This window comes from Mustela erminea, chromosome 5, assembly GCF_009829155.1.
Source record: "Mustela erminea isolate mMusErm1 chromosome 5, mMusErm1.Pri, whole genome shotgun sequence".
Classification (NCBI taxonomy): domain Eukaryota; kingdom Metazoa; phylum Chordata; class Mammalia; order Carnivora; family Mustelidae; genus Mustela; species Mustela erminea.
The window spans coordinates 5,321,310-5,347,367 of NC_045618.1; the positions used below are offsets into that span (position 1 = coordinate 5,321,310).

The following is a 26,058-nucleotide window of genomic DNA, read 5'->3' on the forward strand; positions in this document are numbered from 1 at the left end:
AACCAAGTACAAACGCTGAAAACCCTACAGGAGGGGCTCCTGGGTGGCTCAGTGGGTTAAAGCCTCTGCCTTCGGCTCAGGTTGTGATCCCAGCATCCTGGGATCGAGCCCCGCATCGGGCTCTCTGCTCAGCGGGGAGCCTGCTTTCCCCTCTCTCTCTCTGCCTGCCTCTCTGCCTACTTGTGATCTCTGTCTGTAAAATAAATAAATAAAATCTTTAAAAAAAAAAAAAAAAGAAAACTCTACAGGAGTCACACACAGTCTACCAGCCAGTGGTGATGGTGGCGCGTGGCCCTTTGGGCACATCCTTCAAGGGGCACATGCGTGTGCACAAATGGGGTTCTTAGAAACAAAACTGGCACCAGGTCTCCCTATGTGCGAAGCAAAGACACTACAAGTGGGATGGGTTCCATTTTTATTTAAAATACATGTATTTTGGGGGTGCCTGGGTGGCTCAGTGGGTTAAGCCTCTGCCTTCGGCTCAGATCATGATCTCAGTGTCCTGGGATGGAGCTGCATCGGGCTCTCTGCTCAGCAGGGAGCCTGCTTCCCCTCTCCCCCTGCCTGCCTGTCTGCCTGTCTGCCTATTTGTGATCTCTGTCAAATAAATATATAAAATCTTTAAAATACATGTATTTTTGTCTATTTCACAGATACATAAAAAAACCTAGGAGACTGTATGTTGAAATATCACTGCAATTCTCTCTAGGTGCTGGGATTTGGGATAGTTTTTGTTCTGTTTACACCTACCTCTACTTTTTGATTTTTTTTTTTTAAAGATTTTATTTATTTATTTGACGAGAGAGATCACAAGTGGGCAGAGAAACAGGCAGAGAGAGAGAAGGAAGCAGACTCCCCGCTGAGCAGAGAGCCCGATGCGGGGCTCGATCCCAGGACCCTGAGATCATGACCTGAACTGAAGGCAGAGGCTTAACCCACTGAGCCACCCAGGTGCCCCTACTTTTCGAGTTTTCCATATGAACACCTTATATCCCAATTTAGTGCTTTTGGAAGTGATTTTTAATGGGTTTGTTTATGGCCTGTCATGTAGCTATTTTTTTTGTGAAACACATTCACATGCCAGTCCACAATCTCCTACAAGGCTTTTCAGAGCTGTGATGCTTCATTCTTTGCCAAGTGAGGTTCCCGGCTGTACAGATGGGTAAGGCAAACATCACTTACGGCCTACACCAGCGTACTTTGGAGAGGCAGAAGGGGAGTGAGTTACTAACCGTGTGGACCGTGGCCACAAAGGAGCTGCCGGGGGACTCTACAGAGGGCCCAGGGAAGGTGGTCCGAGGCCAAGTGTGCAGGGGTGGACAGGTAGGAAGGGCTGGAGGAGCTCTCACCTGGAGGCTGTCTCAGGCCCGTAGAGGCTGACAGGTCTGCACCTGGAACTGCTCCATGCACAGTAGGGGTCCCGGGCGAGGACGCAGTCCCCACAGCTCTGGTACAGGCTGCAGCTGGCGACGGGCACCTGGACCACGCTGGAGTAGGAGGCCGCGTAGAGCAGTCCCTGTACGGACATGGACATGGGGGCGTGAGCGGCAGGCGTGGCCGGTCAGGGCCACCACCTGCAGCTGCACCTGCTCATGCCCCCAAGGAGCCTCCTCTTGTGCTCCCGGGAAATCCACTTTCTGTTGGCTTATGCCGGGAGCCTGATCCTTCCATCCTGCTGCTGCCAGGGAGGACAAGCTGGCTGAGGCCCGCTCGTCAACAGCAGAGGGGCACCAGAGCACGCTGGCTCCCTCCTCCAGGCCCCCCCACCAGCTCACCCTGTCTGCGTCCAGGAGCAGGTTCTGCACGGGCTGTCCGTGTGGGAAGATCTGGAGCTCCTCAATGATGTGTACCCTGGAGCCCACGCTCACCGCCTTGTGCAGCCGGCCATCACCTGGAACACAGATGGCACTCAGGCCCACATCCCGGTGGCCACGGCGCCTTGACCTTGAACCCGCCCTGCTGTCGGCACTCACCGGTGCCCAGGAAGAGCACGTCATAGGTGTGGTGCAGGCCACGCACACGGTGGACGGCCACACGCTGGTAGCGGGCCCGTGGCTGCAGCAGCAGCAGGTGGCTGCGGACCTGCCCGTCCATCAGGAAGTGGTCTTTGAGGAAGTTCAGCACACGGTCCGGGAGCTGCAGGGACGACCTGATCTTCCTCTCCCGGGCGCTGTTGGTGATGCACTGGAGGAGGAGGGGGCGGCGTGAGACGGAGGACCGCTTAGGGCAGCACGCAGCAGGGCAAGCCTGCAGATGCAGGACTTCTGGCCCAGCCTCTCCGGCGGACAGGAGGGGGGCATCTGCCATCCCCGGAGACCAAGGGACGTCACTGGGTGCTGCATGGAGCCAACACACTGATCTGGAGGCCGAAGGGGAAAGCCTGGGTATGGGGCCCCCAGGGGCCCTGGCTGGCAGGGTTCCCCTTCCTACCCAGGCCTCGAGAAGCATGACCACCCTTCACGCGGCTCTTGCCAATACTCAAAGGAAGCCCTGGCTGGCCAGGCTTCCTAGGCCGGGGGTCAGAAGGAGGTGCTCTCTCGGGGCCCCAGGGAACTGAGACCCAGGTGCCCATGACGCGAACAGCTTGGACACTTCCTCGGCTCTGCTCCCCCCTCACTTTCCTGTCCGTCGTGGTGCTTCCTGGAGTCCCCTCCCATACCAACTGCTCATGCTCGTGACCTTGTTTCAAGGTCTGCTTTGGGAGGAGCCGCAAGGCTGTGAGGACAGGAGGAGGATGTCCTCACAGCCAGGCCACTCACTCAGCCCCTAGATAAGGAGCCCACAGCTGAGCAGGAGAGAGGCACCAGCGAAGGGACAAGGACAAAAGCGCACCCTTCAGTGCCTGGGCAGGTGCACAGCGGCCCACCGAGGCAGGTTACCGGCACTCCGGCATCCGGCATCCATAGCCACGTCCAACCCAGTAAGATAAGCAGCTCTGGGCTTCGGTCCCTCTTTCAAGAGGAGAAAAGAGACCCAGAGAAGCCATAGGCGGCCGGTACTCACCGCTCCGGGCCGGGGTGTGGGCACTGGGTGCGTCACCGTGTACCACTGCTGCGTCTCCCGGTTCACCTCCTTGTAGAGACCACTGAAGGCGTTCTGCACGTCCCTCATGGTGAAGACGCAGACAGCGGAGCCCTCCGTGGTCCCCCTGTGCCTACAGAGGAAACGGCTGGATGAACCCAGGAGCCCTGGGGCACGAGATGCGGCCAGCTCTTGGGCCCCAGTCCCAGTCACCCCACGCCCTCCCAGCTGCCAGTTAGGGTTAGGTCCTGGGGGCCATACCACTGGGAGGTGAAGACCCCATAGAACAGGGTGTCACGCCAGTCCTCGGGGCTGGGGCTCAGCGTGAAGACATCCTGCAGCACATTGAATGGGAAGCCGTCCTCTGGCCGTGAGCACAGCAGCTGGGCCTTCAGGAAGGATGTCCAGCGCTGCTGCAGGACCCGCTCGCCGCCCTCATCCCCCTGGTGGAGCGAGAGAGAAGCCGGGCTTATGCGCAGGCCCCGGCAGGGAGCCTGGGGCCCCCTACCGCCCCTCCCAGTGGTTACTACACAGACACCCCGAGTGGCACTCCGAAGCTATAGGGCAGGGTTCCATTTAGAATCAGGAAGACTTGACGGCAGGGTCCAGGTCGCGGACAGACGGGGAGTCTGACACAGGGGAAGGGGTCATGATCCCCCGCGAACAGGGCACCTGAATACCCACGCTGCAGAACTCGTTTGTAAAGTTTTTTAATCATGGGGTGCCTGGGTGGCTCAGTGGGTTAAAGCCTCTGCCTTTAGCTCAGGTCATGATCCCGGAGTTCTGGGTTCGAGTCCCACATTGGGCTCTCTGCTCGGCGGGGAGTCTGCTTCCCTCTTCTCACTCTACCTGCCTCTCTGCCTACTTTCGATCTCTGTCAAATAAATAAATAAAATCTTAAAAAAAAGTTAAGTTTTTTAATCATATAATAGCTATATATTTGCACATGTGCCAAAAAAGAAAACAGATTATCAAGGAACGTTCTAATCACCGGTGGTGCGGCAAAAGGACTCTGACACTGTCAACATTTAATTCTTGTAGTTGTAGCTCACCACACTCCTAAAGCTTTCCGGGGCTAGATTCAGCACATGCAACAACTCTGAGGTCAGTCTAGCGATGCCCACTGAACAGATGGGGACACTAGATGAGAAGGCACAGGACTTGCCTGAGGTCACAGGACCCGTGGGGCGGGCACTGAGGCAGCCTGGCTTGTCTCTGCTCTTGGTCACAAAGCTACCCTGCTTCTTTATACCGTATGTGATTTTTGCATGTACTTTTCTGTACTTTTGCATTTTCTTAAATAGGAAAAAACGTTAAGAGCCATGTTAATTTAAAAGGAGAGAGGGAGGGGTGCCTGGCTGGCTCAGTGGGTTAAGCCTCTGCCTTCGGCTCAGGTCATGATCTCAGGGTCCTGGGATCAAGCCCCACATCGGGCTCTCTGCTCAGCGGGGAGCCTGCTTCCCCCGCCCCTCTGCCTGCCTCTCTGCCTACTTGTGATCTTTCTCTCTCTGTCAAATAAAAAAGTAAATAAAATCTTTTTTAAAAAAGAGAGGGGTAGAGTGGGAGGGCTCCTGGGTGGCTCGGTTTGTTAGGCGACTGCCTTTGGCTCAGGTCATGATCCTGGAGTCCTGGGATCGAGTCCCGCATCGTGCTCTGTGCTTAGAGGGAGTCTGCTTCTCCCTCTGATCCTAACTTCTTCTCATGCTCTCTCTCTCATTCTCTCTCTCAAATAAATAAATAAAAATCTTAAAAAAAATAAAAGGAGAGAGAGAAAAGCAGTCAGTCAAGCTACTCCTCCTGGAGGACAGAAGAGGCCTCCTGGCACTTGCTGATCCAGTACTGGAGCCTTCGGGTCTCTGGGGCAGCCCAGTCCCCTCACCTTGCAGATGCGGGCAATGCGGGACACGATGGTATTCTCGAAGAACTCAAACTCCTGGCCAGTCTCGCTGAAGAAGAAGTAGATCTTGTCATCGTCCCCTTGCAAGCTGCCCAGGCTCTCGGGAATGTAGGCCGAGGCCACAAACGCTGGATCTGTGGGACCAATGGGGAGTGCAGTCAGCCTGGGAATCCCAGACAGGCGAGAGACTGTTCCTGGCCTGGCCATGAGGGGCTCCGGGGACTGGCACTGGGTGCGTGGGGAGGACTTCACCTTGGAGCCAGTTGAGGGAGCTCTCGGTCTTGGTGGGGCGGAGGCTCTGGCTCCGGGAGATGGCCGGGTCATTCCCCTGGAAGCTGCTGACCGTTCCGGTGTAGAGCTCACCGTCTGCCAAGAGAACATTCCCGTGGGAATGGCCCCTCAGCACGGCTCCTTCTCCCCACCCAGGGCCCACAGTGACCCCAGCACTACCCATCTCGCTTGCGGTGGACAGGGAAGGGAGTGGGATCTGGGAAAAGCCAAACCCAAGGGCAGCCAAGGGTCACTCTGGGCCCCCTGGGACCCAGCATGGCGGGGACCCGCCAGCTCAGGCCTGGGACCGACGCTGCCCACCTACCCTCCCCCACACGGAGTCTCACTGAACTCATCCTGCCACTCCGCCCCCAACACTCACCAACCACCAGGGCCGTGGACTTGAAATTGGGGTCAAAGGGACAACGGCCCTTGCCATCTTCCAGGAGGATGCGGCCCATCTTGTCCTGTGCCAGAGTGAAGTTCTCCACACTCTGCAGGGAAGCAGACGGAAGAGCTCAGGGACACGCTGGGGAATGCGCGTGGGCCTGGAGGGAAAGGAGGGGGGCGTGCCAGAGGAGGGGGGCGAGGAGGGAGGCAAGCCGCCACACTCTTCTCTGCAGGCAGGGTGCCGCGCGGGCACCGTCTGGCAGGGGCCCTCTGCGGTGGGCACACTAGTCCCAGTGACTACAGGAGAGACGCGACAGGCTTCAGAAGGAGCACCGGTATGATTCAAACCTGAGCTCCAACCCACTGCTCAGAATGCCACCCTCTGCTCAGGGGTGGTAAAGCAGAAACGTAGGAGAGAGAGAGAGAGAGAGAGAGAGAGAGAGAGGGAGAGTGTGTGTGTGTGTGTGTGTGTGTAGGGGTGGAGGAGGTGGGCTGCGGAACTGAGTGAGGCCAGGGGAGAGCTTGAGGAAGCAAGGGAGGATCTGAGTCCGGGGCTGGCCATGACCTCTGTGCCTGGGGTGTTTCCTCGTGCCCCTCCTTCCCCCACCCTCCGTGGGCCAACCGGGCCCCTAGACCTGGGGCTGGACCTCAGGGTTCTGGACCCACTGCTCCCTAGAAGTTGTGCCCTGTGTCCCAGCCTAGACCAGAGATGGGTGCTGGGGAACAACAGCCCCTGAGAGCCCGGGCAGAGGGGGGCACTCACGATGTAGGTGCACACGGGGCTGAAGGCCGCGGTGCCGCAGGTAAACAGGTGAGTGGTGTTGAGCGGCAGGAGGATCTTGATGTAGTTCTGACAGTCTCGCTGAGGGAGGAAGGAGGAGGCTGTCATGCCCAAGGATGCCGCCAGGGGGCGCCACCCAAGCCCTCCCCGGCTGGGGTGTGCTGGGTGTGTGAGGAGAGCTTGGGCTCTCTCTGGCGCTCCTCAATCCCAGGGCAAATGAGAATCCAGCAGCATCCCGGGGCAGAGCTGATTGAGGTCCACAGAGTGTGTGCGCTGGAGGGGAACCCAGGGGCTCGGCGTGTTCGGGAAAATTCTCTTCAGTGTGGGAGTGAAGGCACAGAATCCCTCCTCCTTGGGCTGTCTTTGCCCCTGAAGGTCTTTTTTGGAACCTCAGTGAAAACCTCTGGTTCTCCCCATCTGCCTGGTGAGATAAGCCAAGGCCCAGAGCAGTACCTGGGATCCCCGACTCACGGATGACCCCAACCACGTATCTGATTGTTCCCCAAAAACTTTATCTTCCGAGACCTCTCCCGTTTCAGCTGCTCAGGCTCCAGACCTCAAGGTCAGCCCCAATGCCTCTTTCACACAGCCCCCAGAGGCCACTCTCCACCACGGCATCCAGAGCAACCCCTTTAAAACATGCAAGCCAGGGTGCCTGGGTGGCTCACTGAGTTAAGCCGCTGCCTTTGGCTCAGGTCATAATCTCAGGGTCCTGGGATTGAGTCCCGAATCAGTCTCTCTGCTCAGCAGGGAGCCTGCTTCCCCCTCCCTCTCTCTCTGCCTCTCTGCTTACTTGTGATCTCTTTCAAATAAACAAATAAAATCTTTTTTTTTTTTTTTTTTTTTTAAAGATTTTATTTATTTATTTGAGAGAGAGACAGTGAGAGAGAACATGAGCGAGAAGGTCAGAGAGAGAAGCAGACTCCCCGTGGAGCTGGGAGACCTATGTGGGACAACAAATAAAATCTTAAAAAAAAAAAAAAATGCCAGCCATGGCGCTCCTCTGCCCAGCCCTCTGGTGGCTCCCCAAGCACCTCTCTCAGAGCAAGGCCAGTCCTGCCCATTCTCCAGGTAGCCCAGAGCCAACTCCTGACGCACATGTCACTTTCTTAATGAGGTGTGGCCTGACTACCCGTTCAAGTGGCTGCATTTGGCCTGTTGCTCGTTCTTCTTCTGCACAACTATACTGCCTGTGTCTGAAAGGACCAGGGCGCAGAGCACGTTTGCCCCTTCAAAGAAGTCGGGGGCGGTCGGGACTTAAATCTATGTCTGAACTCAAGTCCCGGGCTCTCTGGCCTTCCTCTCAGTGGCCTCCTGTTGCGCGAAGAACAGGAGATCTCTGGGAACAGTGGGGAGTCCTCCAGGAGAACCCCAGGCCCGACAAGACCCCCACGCTGGGGGTCTGGCCCAAACCACACCAGGATCAGGCAGATGTCCTCTAGTACCCACTCCGCGGAGCGACACCCAGTCATTGCTCTTGCTGGAAGCCGACTTTATTTGGTTCTGATTAGGTGTGAATATACTGGCTCACTGAATCCCCATGGCAAGTCCTGTGAGACAGGCCATCAGTGTCCCCATTTTACAGGTGGGGACACTAAGGCAGTTCGGTATAGGACCAAACCAGGTGTGGCCATCTCTGAAGCTTAAGGCCAATCTACCGCAGCTGGCTGCACACTCCCACGTCCTGCCGCCACGCTGGGTCCGGCAGACCACCCTCCACCCCTCCTTCGGCCCCAGTGGCCGCCGCGTGCTAGCTCACCTGTGGGTCCTTTCCCTTGAAGCTGCACTGCTGTTTCCTATCGGCATCTGCGCTCCATGACAGCTGCAGAACAAGAGAAGGGGGGCACGTAGGTGGGGATGGGGGTGTGCCTGGCCCCTTCTCTCCCACCAGCAGCATCTTCACACCCAGAAGGTCGGTCTTTCCGTCCACCTGCCCCTCCGCCATCCTCTGCCCAGCTGAGCCAGCCCCGGGCGTCACCTCACCTCCTGGTACGCCCCCCCAGGCAGGAAGCTGGCGCTGCTGTTGAGAGCAAAGAGGGCCTCTCGGGCACCCACATAGAGTGTCTTGCCATCCCTGCTCAGCAGAAGGGCCGTGTAGTTGGAGACGTTTTCTGCCCCAAATCTGAGAAATGGCCGGTCTTGGGAGCCTGGGGAGAGGAAGACGGACATCACCCGGGGGCCACCCCTCCCACGAGACACCTCTCCCATGGACCTCGAGGACGGGCCAATCTGAAGGGAAGGGAGCAAGGCAGTGCATGGCAAGGAGCTGGGAAAGGCAGAGGAGCCTGAAACGGAACAGCAGCATTCCTGGGCTCTCAAACATCACGTAAGAAACAAATGCACAAAAGCTGAATGGGAAGGAACATCATAGCAGCGTTCACGTTAGTGAGAAACTGGCAACAACCTAAGTGTCCAACCATCAGGGAAGAGATGAAAAGACGTCACTAACACTGCACTGGACAGGATATTAGGATACAGCCGGTAAAAATGATGTAGTAGGAACACCAGAAAAACCAGCAAATTAAACAAGAAAGGCATGGTCAAATAGGAAGAAAACTAACATATAAAGTAATGGATTCTGAACACGTAAGAGAATAAAAAATAGGAAAGGACATTTACCACCCCTCTGAGTGGCATCAGCCCCAAGGAGAAGGACCTGTAAGGACGGCCCACCTGCACTGGTCCTGCAGCAGCAGAGTCCTGACGGCCGAGGGGAGCAAATGCGGGACTCTGGTCTTTACCTCTTAGCACCGGCTCAGGGTCACTCATGGAGGATTTACGGTCATAAAACAGAACCCACAGTTACCAACCCTGACCTCAGGCACCTGAATGCGCAGTAGAGAGATGCTGTGATGCCGGGTCCCAGGGTGGTTAAGGGAAAAACGGAGTCTCTATCTCCCTGGGGAGAGCGAAGAGGACCACCAGATATGGTCAGCGGTTAATGGAATGAGAAATTGAGGTTTCAGTATAAAAAAAAACCTTAAAAAAAAAAAAAAGTTTCTTTCTTTTTAGGAACCTCTAACCCAACATGGGGCTTGAACTCATAACCCTGAGATCAAGATTCACATGTTCTATTGAGCCAGCCAGGGACCCCGAGGGTAGTTTTTTAAGTTACAAAGGCAACCCAGTATAGTGGTAGAAAAATGTCTGCAGGAGGCAGGGAAGACAGATGGAAGTGAGGGAAAGCTGCCTTTTTCTCAGCAACAGATCAGTGAATCAGATAAGCCATGCAGCAGTGGTGCCAGCATTTTAGTTAAGCTTATGGAGGAAACCGGGGCACCTGGGTGGCTCAGTGGGCTAAGCATCTGCCTTCGGCTCAGGTCATGGTCCCAGGGTCTTGGGATCGAGCCCCACATCAGGCTCTCTGCTCAGCAGGGAGCCTGCTTCCTCCCTCTCTCTCTCTGCCTACTTGTGATCTCTGTCAAATAAATAAATAAAATCTTAGGAAAAAAAAAAGTCATCCCTTTAATCAGGCCTGGGGCAGGGGATGACAGAGGCACCGGTCACTTTTCACACTTAAAAACTCGCTTCCACACTTAAAAACGAATTATGTGTATGTGTCCTGGATACAAACTTGAAATACCTTTCATTGTTATAAAAGACATAGTAACAGGGAAGATTTTAATTATCTACCATCAAGTGAAGGTGGTTATAAAACACTATGTCTATGGGGTGCCTGGGTGGCTCAGTGGGTTAAAGCCTCTGCCTTCGGCTTGGGTCATGATCCTAGGCTCCTGGGATCGAGCCCCACATTGGGCTCTCTGCTCAGCAGAGAGCCTGCTTCCTCCTCTCTCTCTCTCTGCCTGCTTGTGATTTCTGTCAAATAAATAAATAAAATCTTAAAAAAAAAAAAAAGCATTTATTCAAAAAACCAAAAAAACAAAAAAAAAAACCACTGTCTAGGGGCACCTGGGTGGCTCAGTCAGTTAAGCACCTGCCTTCAGCGCAGGTCATGATCCTGGGACCCATGTCAGGCTCTCTGTTCAGGGGGAGCCTGGTTCTACATCTCCCTGTCACTTCCTCTGCTTGTACTCTCTCTCTATCAAATAAGTAAATAAAATCTAAAAAACAAACAACAAAAAACAAAAACAGTATGTCTAGTTAGTTAGGTCTTATTTTTTTAATAGGAAAAATATGAATAGAAAAGGAAAAAAAAGAAGGGAAAATCCAGGAAGATGAATCACAAAATGCTGAAAATTGGTATCCCTGGTGGGAGTACAGGTAATTTTTTTTTTCCTTTTTACTTCTCATGTTTGGATTCTGTAATCAGGTTACTCTTGGGTAATATGAAAGAAACAGAAGGAAAAAAAAAAGAAAGAAACGCATGTTATCTGCCCAACCAGGGTACCGTTTGTGCCTGGAGTAATGGGTCTGAAGAGAAATTATTTTAAAAATTTGAAGCAGCTGATAAGAAAAGAAAAACAAGCAGGAATAAGCTACCCTGCCCCTCAGGCATCTGACCAACAGATTCTGACCACGCAAGCAGACACGGTCTCATGAAGCTGAGGGAGCAAAAGGGACATGCCAACAAAGCACTTGTGGAGACAGCTTCATGAGCTTGTACGTGGCGTTTTACGTACCCCTGGCCTGGTTCCACAAAGGGCAAGAAAACAAAGCAAAGAATGTAGTGAAACATAAACAATAAAATCAAGAACAGAGAAAAAACAAGATATAGATCCGAGACAAACACCTAAACCAGAGAGTTAGGGCATATTCACATAAGCAGTTCAGAAGAGATCTTCACACACTACTAGAGACAGGTTGCGCATTTAATGCCGAGCCTCCTGGTGGCCAAGGAGAAAAGGGAAATAAAGGGAAATGAAGCGACTTTGTTCTCACTGTCCAAGAGGAGGAACACAGGATGAAGCTAAGCTTTCTGGAGAAGCTAAGCTTTCTGCCCAGCCACTAATGCTGAAGGAAGCCTTCAGGTGGGATGTCCTAGCAAAGCCAACAGGATGTGGGATGGATAGCATCCTGCCGGCAAACAGGATGACAGAGCTCCCAAGGCCACTCTTCACAAGGTATCCCAGAGAGGGAAGGCAAGGACACAGGTGACCAGGGCAGGAATCGATGGGGGGAATGTGTGTGGCTCTGCAGCTGGGAGTCTTGTCATGCTCTAGAATCGAAGTCGGTACTGGGGGGGGGGCACTGGGAATTCATGGGGAAAGTAACATCTCACATCCGGAGCCCAAACTCTAGTACTAAAACCAAAGGTCCAGAGCAGTCAAGGCCTCTCTTTGAACTATCATGTCCAGACCTGCACAAGATTCTAGGTCTTCTGCCCCCAGTTGCCAACCCCTCACTACATCAGCACTCGACACGCTGGGAAGCCCAAACTCATTCCCCACTTCTCCCAACCATAAAATTTCCAAACACGAGGCCCAATCGTGTTGCTTACACTGTGTGCTGATGACCTTTTGGAACAAGCAGCCTGACCTTTCCATGCTCTGCTCCTGGAAGTCACCCCCACCAAGAGACCCCTCCTGTTGGCCAGCAAAGGTCCACACCTGGGAGGGCGCATGGGGCAGAGATGAAGACACTTACCCCCGCAGGGCAACGACAGCCCTACAAGGTACACACTGCTGTCATCCCCAGCTTACAGAGTAAAACCAAACTTCAGAGAAACCAGGCAAGTTGCACAAAAGCAGCTGTGGTGGAAGGCTGGCTCAAGAGGTCGGCTTCCAGAAGACCCTCCCTCCCCCCGGCTGGTCAGCAGCAGGACGCAGCAAAATGCCCCGAAAGGCCTGACCTCCAGGGTCCAGGCCTGCCCTGAGGTGCCACCGCCGCCTAGGGACGGCCTGACTGTGTGCAATTTGTGAGCTCCTGGGCGATCCTGAAGTGGGAGGCCCACGGGCCACCCACTGACAAGCACCGCTGGAAGGTGGTGCCAGTCCCGAGTCACTGACCTTTAGCCTTTAGCTGTCTCACACACATCAAGGGGATACTGAGGAAAACACAACTCCCAGCGGCCTCACTGGGAGGAGTCCAGGAGACGCGGCAAACGCCTTCCACATCCCCCGGGCGGTTCTCTGAGAGCGAGGGCTGGCTCAAATCTGCCAGTGTTTATCTGCCCGCACAGGATGGGCATCTCCCCTGGGTGGGCTGGAAGTCTAGGCAGGAGGCCACACTTAGAATCCATCCACAGAAATGCCGAAGGTCAGAGATAAGCTGCCATCCAGGTGGCAGCTCAGCCTTACTAGAGCCAGGAGGAAGCGGAAACCTGCCAAGGGTCACGTAGAGAGAGCCCAGCCAGGCTGGAAGGACCGCTGGGGCACCAGCCCTGCCATGCCTCCTTCAGTCCCACGGGGAGCATGGTCAAGGGGACAGCAAAGGGACAGAAGGGGGTGACAGGCCCCAACGCCACGCGTTCCCCTTCTGCGCTTTCTCCTCTTTTGTCCCCCTTCCCTGAGCCTCTCAGACCAAGCCATGGTGTCCCGAAGGCCTTGCTCGCTGCTACCCTGTGGTCCCCCCAGACAGGTGGACCTCACCAGGGCTAGTCCGTGGGGCTGGTTTCCCAGCTGGGAGTCTTAACGAGACAGAGACTAAGAGCACAGGCTCAGGAGTCAGAGACCTGGGTTCAAACGTTGCCTCTGTCACTTACCAGCTGTTTGCCACCAGGACAGGCCACTTAACATCTTGGAACCTCACTTTCCTTATCTGTAAAATGGGATAATAGCACCTTTCCTCATAGGGTTGTTATGAGAAGAAATTAGATTATGTATGTAAATAACAACGTGCATAATAACCCCCATTTACCGAGAGCTTTACTCAGAGCAACTTTGCACACGTTGGCCGAGCGCTGGCATGGGGTCTGGCACACGACCAACACTCGAGTGGATCAAAAACAAAATCCAAAAGCCCTGCAGGAAAATCCAGCCCAGCGAGGGCTGCCAGCAGAGCAGGGCTGTTTAGAAGAGCTGGGCCTCCCTCGTCCTCAGGGTTAAAAAAACTCACGCGGGGCAATTCGTAACCTAGGTCGGCACCTGGTCACGCGGGGGCCTCCCAGCCAGAGTGCACGAGCTTGACTTGGGACAGGTGTCCCAGGCACGTGCTGTGTGCCCACTGCCGCTCCACGGGACTGAGTCTCCGTCCCCACCCGGGTGCCTGGGGTCACCTCCAGAGTGATGGCACAGACGTCTGTGTGGGCCCTGCCTGAGCTTGCTGGTGTGTGTGTGTGTCTGCGCACCCTACCGCAAGGCCTGTCTGTACCTGCATTTGCTCCCGGCTGCTTTTTGTGGAGAGGTGACTGGAAGGGGGTGTCGGTGCTCTCTGCTCCCCAGGGGCGTCAGCACACCTCGGGGGCTGCCGCAGCTCCTAGGCCGCTCTCTCGTGTGCTCTCCTGGGCGGCCTGTGGCGCCTGTGCATCCTCCACATCCTCTTCTACCCAGCGGGTGGGTCCAGGAGGGAGAAAACTGGTCTGCCTGAGGCTGCGGCCGGTTTTTCCCAGGTGGACGAAACCTTTCTATCCGCCCTGGGCAGGCCTGAGCTGGTGGCGTCCCCAGGGCTCCAGGCAAGTAGCACCGGGGCGGGCCTGGGGCTGCTGCCTTGGAGTGGGCACACTGGACGGGGCCGATCCGAGCGGGCCCCGCTCCCCCACCCCTGGGGCCTGGGCCTCTCCGCAGGAAGTGATGCGGGAACAACTCAGCCCCCAGACTCAGCTGGAGCTTCTCCCCTTCCCTGTGACTCAGCCGGAAGCTGGGAGCTCTCTGGAGTGAGACGGGAATCGGGCTCGGCGCGGTCCCCACCCAGCCGCCAGCCAGCGAGCTGTAGCCGGGCCGTGAGTCAGAGAACCACCCCACCTTTCTCTCCACCGCGGCTCCTGGCACCACAGCTGACGTGGACGTGGCCCTGACATCCTGGCCGCCGCAGGCCCCGGCGGGACGAGGCCAGAAAACACCAGCTTCTCAGTGTGAAGAGCGGGGAAGGTGCCCCCAGTGCAGGGAGGTGGTGTGGGCTGCCCCTCTGCTCGAATCCCAAAGTCCCCAGAAAGGGGTCTGGGCCCCAGGGCAAGCCCGCGAGGGCACCTCCTCTTCCCCAAGGCATCGCGCTGGACTCTTGGACCCGCTTGTACCTGCAGGAGCGCCACTCCTAGGGCAGGACTGCTGACTCAGCAGCAAACATCAGCCGCCCGAGACACATGTCCCCCTTCTACACCGCGCCCCAGAGCTGTGGCAGGGTGGCCCAAGGGACTGGAAGCGGCGGGCTGAGTCCCCAAGCAGGGAAGGATTCCTCTCTGCAGGGGAAGAGAGGCTGTGGGCCAAAAGCCCTCCCCATACAGAGATGAGCAAGAAAGAAAGAGGTAGGACAAGGGAACCCAGACTAGAAGCATCCCCTGTGTCCAGGGCAGGCACATTTAGGGAAGCCCACTTCCCAGACGGCCGCAGCTATGCTTTCCAGTGAGTGGGCCAAGAGCTCCTGGAAGAATCACCAGGAGGCCCCTCGCCCCTCAAAGACAACCCTCTTCCTTGTACCCTAACCCAGACTGTCATAAGCTGCCACCACTTTGGGCATGTGCCTCCACCAGGACCAAGGGCAGCTCCTCCAGCCCTCTGCTCAGGGCTGGCTGTTCCCTCACAAACCCCCGTCCCGACTACCCAGGAGGCCACCTTCCTCCTCTCACACACATCTCCCGTTTTCTGAAGAAACCGGGACCACCATCAGATACGGAAGCTTCAATTTCCCACCGCCTCCCTATCTCGTCAGAGGCCAAGTCCCCTGTCGTCAACCTCTGCCTCTCAGAAAGCCGTTGTTTTCCTTCGACATTCATCCTAGAAATCAGTGTGCCTCCGGGCTATCCTCGGCGGCCAAACTCCTGAAGAGAAGAGCCGCCCAGAGCGGCCTCCTTCCCTTAGCTCCCACTGACCCCTTGCCTGGGAGTCAGGCCTCCATCAGCCCCACACTCGCCAGGGGCCAGGTATCACCTTGCTGCCGAACTTCAGACACTGAAGGGCATGGCCTCTGTGGCACCTGGCCTGGTAGAGGTCCCCTGTCCCCGACGTGTGGGCCACACTGGCCTCCAGGGTCACTTCCCTTCTCCCTCCCACTCCTTCTGGGCCTCCATCCCTCCAAGAGTTAACGTACGTGAGCACCCACTGCATGTTTTAAACAGGTCAATCTGGGCGTCCTGGCAAGGCGGCTGTGCAGGAGGTCCCCCTGCCTGAGGTTTTGGTGGGACAGCTGCCAGTGATCAGCCAGTTAGGAAGAACAGTGGCGCCGGGACTCAGCCTGGGCCGGCAGCTCTGGCATCAGGGTCATTGTGTCATTAGGCTAGCTCCAGTCACTGCACACTCTGCTCTTTAATGCCGCTCCCTAGGGTCTCCCCTTGGCCTCGAGATCACACGCCCACACCCATCACTTCAACAATCCAGACACCTGCAACCCACAGATCTCACCATCGGGGCAGGTCCTCCATCCAGTGGGAGACATGCCACGGCCACCGCCCACCACCGTCCCCTTCGGCTTGGGCTCGTGTCCTGTGTCACCCACTGGAAACCTAGAGAAGGAGGTTCCTTCCTCCTCTCCCTCACCCCACAGACATCCAATCCATAAACAAACCCTGCCGATTTTCCCTCCTCAATACTTCCCTAATGTGTCCCATTTGCTACCACTGTCCTTAACCAGGCCACCATCCATCCCTTCCCAACAGAGATACACTAACAGCCTCCCAACGGGCCCCTGCCCCCAGCCCAGTCTCTGTGCTGCAGCCAGAGGGCTCTCAGGGTACCGTCCCAGTCCTGGATAACCCTCAGCTGTGCCCCTCTGTCCAAGCCCCTAACTTGCCAGCCCTCGCCACGTCTCCCTCCAGCTTCAACTGAGTGACACAAAGCTGCAACTCAAGGTCCTGTTCCTCCTCTCTCGTTTTGCTCAAGGCCTGGAACGCCCTTCCGTCTCACCAATCTCTACTCATCCTTTGAGATTCAGCTCAGTTTCACCTCCTCCAGGAGGTCTTCCTGAAGCTGGGCGAGGGGCCCCTCTCTGCGCTCACCCCTTTCCCCTCACGCCTCTCCCGGCACCGGCCATGTGGCTGGTGGACGGGCTTCCTGTGTCTGTCTCCTCCACTCGGCCAAGGGCTCCCCAAGGAGCAGGACATGCTAATTCATGCTTGTATCATGTGGCCAGGTAAGGTCCAAGGAGTTGTTTAAAAAACACGTCACTGAATGCCTGAACGCTAAGTCCCAATTCAGAGCACTCTGGTCCAGGGAGGGGTCTGAGATTCAAAGAGGGCAGCCTGGAGGTCCCGAAGGCTCTTGCCCACAAGAGCGTGTCTGAGGACCACTGCCCTGCTCGGCCCCCTCCCCAAAGCACGGACCATTCAGCCCCACGCGCTCAGGGCCCAGAGAGCAGTGCGACAGCCGACAGACAGGAAAGAGTTCACAAGGGCTGCAAAAAGGACGCGCTGCCCACGCCTGAGTCCTGACTTATCACTGATCAGCTGTGCAGCTCTGAATAGGGACCTGCCGTCTCTGAGAGGCAGCCCTCCCTAAGCTGCTGGAAAGACCAGATAAATGCAGCATGGAGAAGTGCCAAGTCCCATCCCTGGGTCAGGGAGCCCCCAGTAACCAGGACTGACCCTACCCATGCCCCACCCGACACCCCCCCCACCCCGGGGCCTCTCCTCCTGCCGCCTTCCCTCCTCCCCACCCTTGCTCTGAGTAACACCCAGCACTCCGGCCAGCTCAGCAGCTCGCTCATGCAGAAGACAGGGGATGAGGGCAGATGGGGCTCCCGCCATTGGGACGCAGGAGCCCGTCAGAAGCTGCGGCCACTGCAAAGCCCCAGATGCACACTGCTTAGAATGGGGGCCCAGCCTTGCCAGATCTTCCAGAGAGCTGGAAAGTTGCATTTTTCCTTTAGATTTCCTGAGTTTTAAATATCAGCAACTAATTAAAATTTCTTTAAACACTTGGAGGCCAAAGAAAATCTATTTCCGGGCTGGCTCTGGCCTGCCCCCCACCTACCACCACCATGGTGCAAACCTGTGTCTGAGACGTTTGCTCCCAGTCTCCTGTGTGGACCACATTTCTAACCGTGGCCATACCCTCGGGGCCTCAGCCGGATCCCCTGTGTTCCCATCCAGGGAGTGACCTCCATATGTCTCTTTACCAGACGGACAAACGGAACCTATCAATCACTCAGGGGCCGAGCTGGGCCATTCTGCAGCCTTCCCACACTTCACAGCTGAAGCTGGAGGCAGCTGTTTTAACAGAGAATGTAGTTCTTGAGTCCTGAGAGCTGTGGCCCGTGGCTTGACCCCAGACCTTTCTAGCCGTACAACCTTGACTTCGCAGAGTTCACTTCTCCAACCTTCAGTCCCCCCACAGGAGGGAGCAGTGCCTCCTCCAGCACCTGGCACATGGTGGGGGCCCCATCCTGGGGGGCTTTCTTTCCTGTTTCTGTTAGCGCCTCTCAGAGGATGAACAATGGGAGGCCAAAAAGGAGAGGAGACTGCTCATGTGGCCCCTGTTCAGTAGGAGTTAGGATAAAATGAGAGGTTTCAGGGGCACCTGGGTGGCTCAGTGGGTTAAAGCCTCTGCCTTCAGCTCCGATTATGATCCCAGGGTCCTGAGATCGAGCCCCATATGGGGCTCTCTGCTCGGTGGGGAGCCTGCTTCCTCCTCTCTCTCTGTCTGCTTGTGATCTCTATCAAATAAATAGATACTAAAAAAAAAAAAAAAAGAGTTTTCAGTCTGCTGGGCCCACTGCAACCCCCTCCTCAGAGCCCCTCGCCACCTCTCTGAACCCTACTAACTGTCAAGATGGGCTTTTCAGAGGACCCATCGGTGCAGACCAGAAAGATCCCACAAGAGAACAGATCAGATCTCAGGGAAGCAGAGCCATATCCTTGGACAAAATACTTCACCTCTCTGAACCTCAGCTGTCTTCTCTGTAAAATGGGGATAACTTTACCCACTGTGTGGGGGGAAACAAAACAACCTAAATGCCTGGTGCCCACAGTAGCTCTATACCCCCCACTTTCCTTTTCGCCTTCTTCTAGGCCCTAAACACTGCAATACAAACGTGGGGCCGCCAGCCAGCTGTGCTACCTAAGGGCTGGACATGGTCCTGTCCTGCACCAGAGAGCCCCCCAGAGGAGTGGCAGCTAAAAAAGGACCGTGGAGACAGCACAGGGCTAGGCACAGAGACAGGGTTCGCTTGTAGCCTGAGGAACACGAGATGGGTTGGAGCCTTTACGGGACCCTGGGCATGTGTCCCAAGACAGCCAGCTCCATGTGAGCCACTCTCCATCCTGGACACAGGGGAGCCTGGCTGAGAGGACAAAGGCAACCCCCAGGGAGAGCCCCATCAGAGGCCTCTCCACCCATCCTGAGCACCCACGAGGGGTGGGAGCCAGGCCACAGTCTCTAGGAAGGGGACAAAAGAAAGAGTGAACTCCATGAGCCGAGTCCAGCCTTTCCTCCAGGCTCTGGGCCACTTTCTGCGTCCCTTGCGTGGAGGATGAACATGCAGGTGTATCCAGATGTGCCCCCAAACTTGTGCAAGCTTAGAGTTTTGCTTGGGTGGCACACAGGCATTTCAACAGCCCACTGAATGCAGGGTTATGCACGAGGCAGCGTGGAACCAGTGCGAGGCAGGGCGGGGGGAGAGGTGCGCCAGCCCCACACAGACGTTCTTCAAGGCACAGAACTTCAAAGAGCTGAACCAGGAGCAATTGAAAAGTGCACTACATTCAGCAGGACCCCTGGGGTGACTTGCTTGGTCCTCCTCGCCCGAGCAGGGAGTGGGACCTGCACCATTCCATTCCCTGACCTGGCTTGGATCTCGGCAGCGAGCAGAGGGCCTGCCTCCGGCCGGTGCCCAGCGTCACCCAGATGGATGCACATAACCTCCCTGAGCCAAGGAGGGGGCAGGAACTTCCACCACAGAGAACGGAGGCTGCTACCTTTTACTGGGGTCAGAGCACGTGCCAGGCACTGTGCCAAACGCTTTCCATACATTATTTCCTCTCATCCGCTCAGAGCCCCGCGAGATGGGTCCTGCCGTTAGTGCCAGCTTGCCCTAGGCGGCGCAGTTAGGAGGCAAGCTAGTCTTCGAGGCCCGGCCGTTAGCGCCATAGCTACTGCTCTTTCCACTTGGCTCTGAAGGGCCATGAAGATGCCAGGCCACAGGAAAGAGCTGAAGACAAACGCTCACGTGGGGCTGAGGCCACATCCAGGAGGGAGGCCTGGCACCAGCCAACTAGACTTTGAAAGCAGCCTGCACTGGGGGCTTCACAGAGCAGCCTTGACCCCGGGTGTCCACTCCAGGGTCAGGGGACAGGCAGCTGATCTGTGCCAATGCCCAGCTCCCCGGCTCAATGGGGTTTTGTTGACCAGTTTGCAAGGCCTACGGATTTATTTCCGATCTGGTTTGGAAACACTGTGTCCAGACCTTTCCAGACAGGCACTTCTGGGGCAGGGGGAAATTAGTAACTCCTCTTAATTGCCCAAATAAGGGAACTCAATAAGATTCTCATAAGCCAAAGAAGCAGCTTTGCTTTGTTTCTTTCCACACGGCCAGGGCTGCGAGGCTCTGGCCTTGTAGCTCACACACCCGGCGCCATTATTTCTACTCGGCCGCGCTCCTCTCCTGAGCCGTTGGTCCTGGAACTTTAAACGGCACTTTCCAGTGCAAGAGAACCCAAATTCCACACACTTCTTTGAAGCATTCCTTCCACAGAGACAAGTAACTTCCCTTTAAGGCCTCTCCTTGTCCAGCTGGCACTGGAGGCCCCAGTTCCCCTCCTCCTTCTTGGCCACTGGACGAGAGCACAAATGGGGGTCTCCTCCTTCAACCCCAGGAATCTGCTGCAGATTAACAGCAATGAGGGTTTCCTAGGAAGGACCCCACACATGAACTGCATGCTCTGGTTCCGGAGACTTTGTTTCAAGGCCCAGACACAACTCACGGTCCCTGGGCATCCGGGCTGTTGCGGACCTCAGGTGGGAATGCAGCAGGGGAGGAAAAGCAGGGTGCAGTCTCTCCCTCCACGCCTCTCTCCCTGTTCTGTGAAGGAGGGGCTGTGGGCCCTGGTGCCTAGAGTCCCCATGCTCACCTTGGGCCTACACAGGACAGGCACGCTGCCAGGAACATCTAACAAGCCCCCAAGGATGCGGCAGGAAACTGGCTGTGGCCATGCTCCGAAGGGGAGCCTGTTTCCGCACCAGGGCAGTCCCTACTGGGGCTCCTAGTATCTAGGGCCAGGAGGAAGCCTAGGGAGGCAGCCCTTTGGGCTGGGGTGCATATCAGCGAACCATGGATGTGTGCTCATAAGTTCAGGGTTGGGTGCTGCTAACTATTCCTGGGCTTTGGGGGGAGACTGGAGAAAAAGGATCCTCTGGGCAGACCTAGTCTCAAGAACACAGCAACAGCTTTGTCTTTTTCTAGGAGCCACAGCTTGGAAAGCAGCATACCGACTGCATTTCTAGGCCCTCCAACTTCTCCAGGGACACCTTTGTGCCATGCATCTGTGCCAATCCCAACAGGTGAGCCTGTGTCACAGTCCTCTGTGAGTTTGGATTTTAACACACGGGTCTGGGAGAGGGGGGTGCACAGACATCCAGACCAGAGCCCCCACTGACCTGTGCAGGCGACGCCGGTATGTGACAGAGCCTGGCCACAGTCACAGATTTGTGGAAGTAGGCCAGGTCTCAGACTATGTGGGTAATCGCCACCAAGTGTTCTAGCAGCTCTTAGGAAGCAGGCCCTCTCGGTTCCCCCTCACGGCTCCCCAGTTCTGCCCTTCGGTTACCCTCTGGGTGGTCCCCGTCCAGTTCCAGAGCTGGACACAAGCTCTGAGGGTTAGCCCAGGGTCATAAGTGGAGTCCATCGGAACTTTTGTTCCCATTTCGTCTCCCTCCTCCCAGGGCGAAGGAGGTCTAAGGATAAAAGGAGTTGTGGCCACAACGGAGAAGTGGCAAGGCAGTAGGCCTGGGTCCGGATACACTTGTTTATCCTCACTTAATGAGATGGAGCCCCCAAGGGACTGTGGTCAAATGAGCACACCAGCACCACCCTGACCCAAGGCAGTCACCCTGGCTCTGTACAGGATATGCAAGAATGAAGCCTGTGCTTAACACGCAGCAACACCACCAGCTAACACTTACTGAGCGGTTTCTATGTACCAAGCCCTGTCCTAAGGACTTTTCAAACACAAACTAATTTAATCTTCACAACCCTGAGGTAGGTACCATTATTATCCCATTTTAAATATGAGGAAATCGAGGCCCAGGCAGGGTTCAGTCACTTGCTCAAGGTCACATGGTTACTAAGTGGTGGAGGCAGGATTTGAACCCAGGCCATGCTCTCCCCACAAGTCCTGCAATGTTTCAGACAGGGTTATTCAGGGCCACAAGGAGCCTGGATAATAAGTGCTGATTCAGCTACTCTTCCCTTTTGTACACAGAATGTTTTCAGGAGTAGGGATGCAAAAGAGAGAAGGAAATCTGGTATACTTTCAATATGGAACCTCTAATTTTATTCCAATTCTCCCAGTGTGACAACAAGTTTAAGGGCTTGGATAAACAACATCTCTGAACCCCTTAAAGCCTGTGCCCACAGAACTCACCTAGTTTCACAGAACTCACCTAGTTTCATGAAATCGTCAAGACAGCCTTACAGGATACCTACCACTGTGCCCATTCTGCAGATGAGCAAACCACAGCACAGGAAGAAGGTAATTACTTGCCCAGTAGGAGAAATGGCTTGGAATTCCCATCTCTCTAATTTCAAAGACGACTGGGAAAAGCAACAAGATGTAAAGGGGCTGGGAGAGGGGAGAGCCATGAGCACCAGGTGAGGGACCTCACCAATGAGGACGATACTCCCAGGAGGAGACTCTCCCAGGGCCTAGGAGTCCCACAACAGCCCCCATCCCTGGTATGATCGCTCCCGCCCCGGGAAGGATCCCACCACTCTCGGTCCGGCACTGCGCCGAGAGACCAGGGTGAAGGGCTGGGAGGGAAGATGGGACTCCTGTCCCGCTGCGGCTCGGAGTCCTGCTGCGACTTGCTGGAATACCAGAACCCCAGTGTTTATGGGACTGCAAGCACGGCCCCCTCCACCCCGAGACGCCCTCGGGGGCGGCTCCGCGGCTGGCTCTGGTCAGCATCAAAGACAAGCAGATGGGCAGGCGGACCAGCGGGTCGCCAGCCTCGGGGGAGCCCGCCACCGCCGAAAAGGGCACCATACCCAGGGGCGAGCTTGGACGACAGAGCAGGCAAAAGACCCCCCCACACACACCTACTAAAGGAAGGGAAGAAAGGGGCCCGCGGCCCCCCAACTGCCCCCTCCTCTCTCTTCCTCTCCGCAGCGCCCTGAAAGGAGGAAGGGTCCTAATGGACCCCAAGCCTCCCACAGGCCCTCTCGTCCCTCCCTCCTTTGTCACAGCAGCCTCCGCAAGCACCTCCCGGCCGCCTCCCCTCCCCCCGACCCTAGCCCGCGCCCCCGCGGGGTAGTCCCGGCGCTTACCCAGCGGCAGGCTGATCCGAGGGGCGAGCGCCCGAGTCGGCGGCGGCGGCAGGAGCAGCAGGAGCAGCAGGAGCAGCGTCGGCGGCCCGGGAGGCAGCGCGCCCCGCGGGGCGGACGGTCTGCTCCCCCAGCCCATCGCGGAGCTCGGGACAGCAGGGAGCTACGGCGTCCTCCAGGCTCTGGCTCAGGTGGCTCAACTTGACTCGCGAGCGAGACCTGGGGGTGGGGGTAGGGGTAAGAGGGGGGGAGGTGCGATTACGCGCGCCGAGGTGGGCGGGACCGAAGGAGGAAGTCCCGCGGCTGGCCCGGCCTCTCCCGCCCCGCCCACCTCCGCGTTCGGGACCCGAGAGGCCGGAGGGGCGTCCGCCGGCTCCGGGAGCTCGGTGCGCGCCTGGAGGGCGCCAAGCCCCGCAACACTGTCGCCGCGGAGAACGAACCCGTCTTTCTTCATCCCCGCCTCTCAGGCCCTCCCCCCTCTCCCCGACCCCTTCCGGCTCCTCTGCGACCACCCTGAGCGCGTGCGGTTGGGAAAACGGGCGGGTCTCTCTCCCTGGGCGCCTCCCGAGGGTCGGCCGTGGGTCTTCATTCTCCCTTTCCACCCCTGCGCGGGTGCTCCTGGCACCCACTTGCCCGTGAGCAAAGGAACCGGCTGAGCCCGTGCTGACGAGGCTGGTTGCTCCTGAGTCTCACTTCCGCACGGGTCAACCCACCTTAGGTCTTGCCTGGGCGTCCACTACCGGCTCAGAGCGTGATCCAGGTACCCTGCGGGGTCATCCACGTCTAGAATTCGGTCCACACGAAGCCAAACCTTGGGGGTGGGGGGGCAAGATTAGCTTAAGTGGGAACTACCTGTAATGCACCGTCAAGGACTTCTTTTTTTTTTTTTTTTTTTAAAGATTTTATTTATTTATTTGACAGAGAGAAATCACAAGTAGGCAGAGAGGCAGGCAGAGAGAGGGGAAGGGAAGCAGGCCCCCTGCTGAGCAGAGAGCCCGATGTGGGACTCGATCCCAGGACCCTGGAATCATGACCTGAGCCGAAGGCAGCGGCTTAACCCACTGAGCCACCCAGGCGTCCCACCGTCAAGGACTTCTGACCACCTCAGCCTGCACGCTGCGCCGCAGGGAAAGTACTCACTCAGGCTGGAGTGGAATCCTACGGGCACCCACCACCCATCCTCCTGGCTCCTAACATCCTCAGGGTTGGGGCTTAGTTCTGCTGAGACTGGGGAGGGGTTGTCATACTGCAGACAAGATCTCCCAGTGGGTCCCTATCAGCATTAAAAAAGCAGAATAGCCTGGGTGGCTCAGTCAGTTAAGCGTCCCCCTTCGGCTCAGGTCATGAAGGGGGTCCTGGGATCCAGCAGCAGGTGGGGCTCCCTGCTCCCTGCGGAGCCTATTTCTCCCTCTCCCTCTGCTGCTCCCCTGCTTGTGCTCCTGAGCTCGCTCTCTCAAACAGATATATAAAATCTTAAGGAAAAAAGGCAGAACAGCAAATATCAAAGTGCAGTGATCACAGAAGATCAGAAAGTGTTGGTAAACGTGTTTCAACTTTTCCTAAAGGTGCCCAGGAGCGCAGTAAAATGTAATTTTTCCCGTACTTCAAGTCAAAGGTAGTTTGAAAACCTCCGCTAGGCGAGTCATTTCCATGGCACTGGTGATGGTTTTTCGAAATTGGCTGGAAAGTTCCTCTTCACCTCCAACCAAAACTAGCCTCCTCAGAGCCACCGCACGTTGCTTTCCCCCACCCCCAGGGCTTGCCACATCCTCTGCCACAGGGCGGCACAGCACCCACATGGTCCCAGGTCTCCTTTCCTAGTCGGGCTATCTCGTGCTCTGTGATTTCTGTACCTCCACCATCCCAACACGCATCTGTGGACACAGTTCAGGCTAGTAGCACCCCCCTTTTTTAAGGCACTGCCAGCACTGGACACAATTTACCCAATTATACTCAGGCTTCTGTCTGCAGCCAGGACCTCTGTCCTGAACTCCAGATGGCCTCTACATTTCTACCAGGCTGTCTTGTCCAACAGGCATCTCCTACCCAACATGCCCTACACTAAGCTCCTAATGTTGCCCCTCTTCCTCCCCAAAATGGGTTCCTCCTGTGTGAGCTTTCTCCATCTCTCTCAAAGGCAAGTCCTTCTTCAAGCTGCTTAACTACTTGCTTTCATTTCCTCACCTCTGACCCACTAGCAAATCCATAATCTGACCATTGACCACCTCCCAGTGGAGGGGGTGGGGTCACTATCTGCACCCTCTTTCTCCTGGTTACTCCCAAGTTCCTCCTAACTGCTTGCTGCCTCTGCTTCCACCTCAGCTGTCTTGCAATCTGTTCTCAACTCAGCAACCAGAGTGTTTCAAACCCAGTTAAGATCTTGGCACTCCTTTGCTCGAAACCCTCCAAACGTTCCCTGTCTCATTCAGAATAGGAGCCAAAGACTTACAGTGGTGTACAAAGCCCTGTGTCATCCTCACCCCACCGCATTCTCCAGGGCTCTCCCCTCCTTATTCTACTCCAGGCACACCCCTAACAACTCCTCTTAGGACCTTTGTCCTGGCTCCTCCCTCTGCCTGGGGCACTCTTCTCCCAACTAGCCACACGATGGAGTCCCTTGCTTCCTTCAGATCCTTGCTCAAAGATAACCTTCTTGAAGAATCTGAATTTCCACCCATATTACCCCTTACCCTGAGAAATTTTTTTCAAAGCACTCATCACCTTTGTTGTGGTTTTACATTACTGCCTGAAATCCCCCACCTGCCTCCAGCACCAAGAATGTTCACTGAGGGATTTTTGTGGATTCCGCTAGTGGCCCAAACCTTTTGAACAGTGCCTGGTATTTGACAGACCCTCAGCAAGTACTGGCTACATGAATAAATGAATGAATGAATGAACGAACGAAACCCAAGAGTCACGGAATAGTGACGGCTCATGTCAGCTAAATTTTCTGTATCAACTTTGATCTAGTAAAGAGTTCCTCCCAAACCTCAAACTATGCAATTAACATTTTCTTTTTTTTTTATTAAAGATTTTTATTTATTTATTTGATAGACAGAGAGAGATCACAAGTAGGCAGAGAGGCAGGCAGAGAGAGAGGGGGAAGCAGGCTCCCCGCTGAGCAGAGAGCCCGATGTGGGGCTCGATCCCAGGATCCTGAGACCATGACCTGAGCTAAAGGCAGAGGCTTAAACCACTGAGCCACCCAGGCGCCCCTGCAATTAACATTTTCAAC

At 56.0% G+C, this 26,058-nt stretch overlaps 1 protein-coding gene across 1 annotated transcript in view; it reads right to left on the reverse strand.

Moving 5' to 3' along the window:
- The window catches only part of SEMA4B (semaphorin 4B), a 37,663-nt gene that overhangs the window by 1,748 nt on the left and 9,857 nt on the right, over positions 1 to 26,058 (reverse strand). Inside the window, exons 2-14 of the mRNA XM_032345508.1 lie at positions 23,537 to 23,634; positions 22,827 to 23,042; positions 8,343 to 8,506; positions 8,119 to 8,181; positions 6,342 to 6,440; positions 5,571 to 5,682; positions 5,171 to 5,284; positions 4,901 to 5,052; positions 3,283 to 3,464; positions 3,004 to 3,154; positions 1,974 to 2,184; positions 1,776 to 1,891; positions 1,350 to 1,516 (exon numbers count right to left, since the gene is read on the reverse strand). Of these exons, the coding sequence (XP_032201399.1) occupies positions 1,350 to 1,516; positions 1,776 to 1,891; positions 1,974 to 2,184; positions 3,004 to 3,154; positions 3,283 to 3,464; positions 4,901 to 5,052; positions 5,171 to 5,284; positions 5,571 to 5,682; positions 6,342 to 6,440; positions 8,119 to 8,181; positions 8,343 to 8,506; positions 22,827 to 22,962 (1,667 nt within the window). The 5' untranslated portion in view covers positions 22,963 to 23,042; positions 23,537 to 23,634. The remainder of the gene's footprint in view (positions 1 to 1,349; positions 1,517 to 1,775; positions 1,892 to 1,973; positions 2,185 to 3,003; positions 3,155 to 3,282; positions 3,465 to 4,900; positions 5,053 to 5,170; positions 5,285 to 5,570; positions 5,683 to 6,341; positions 6,441 to 8,118; positions 8,182 to 8,342; positions 8,507 to 22,826; positions 23,043 to 23,536; positions 23,635 to 26,058) is intronic.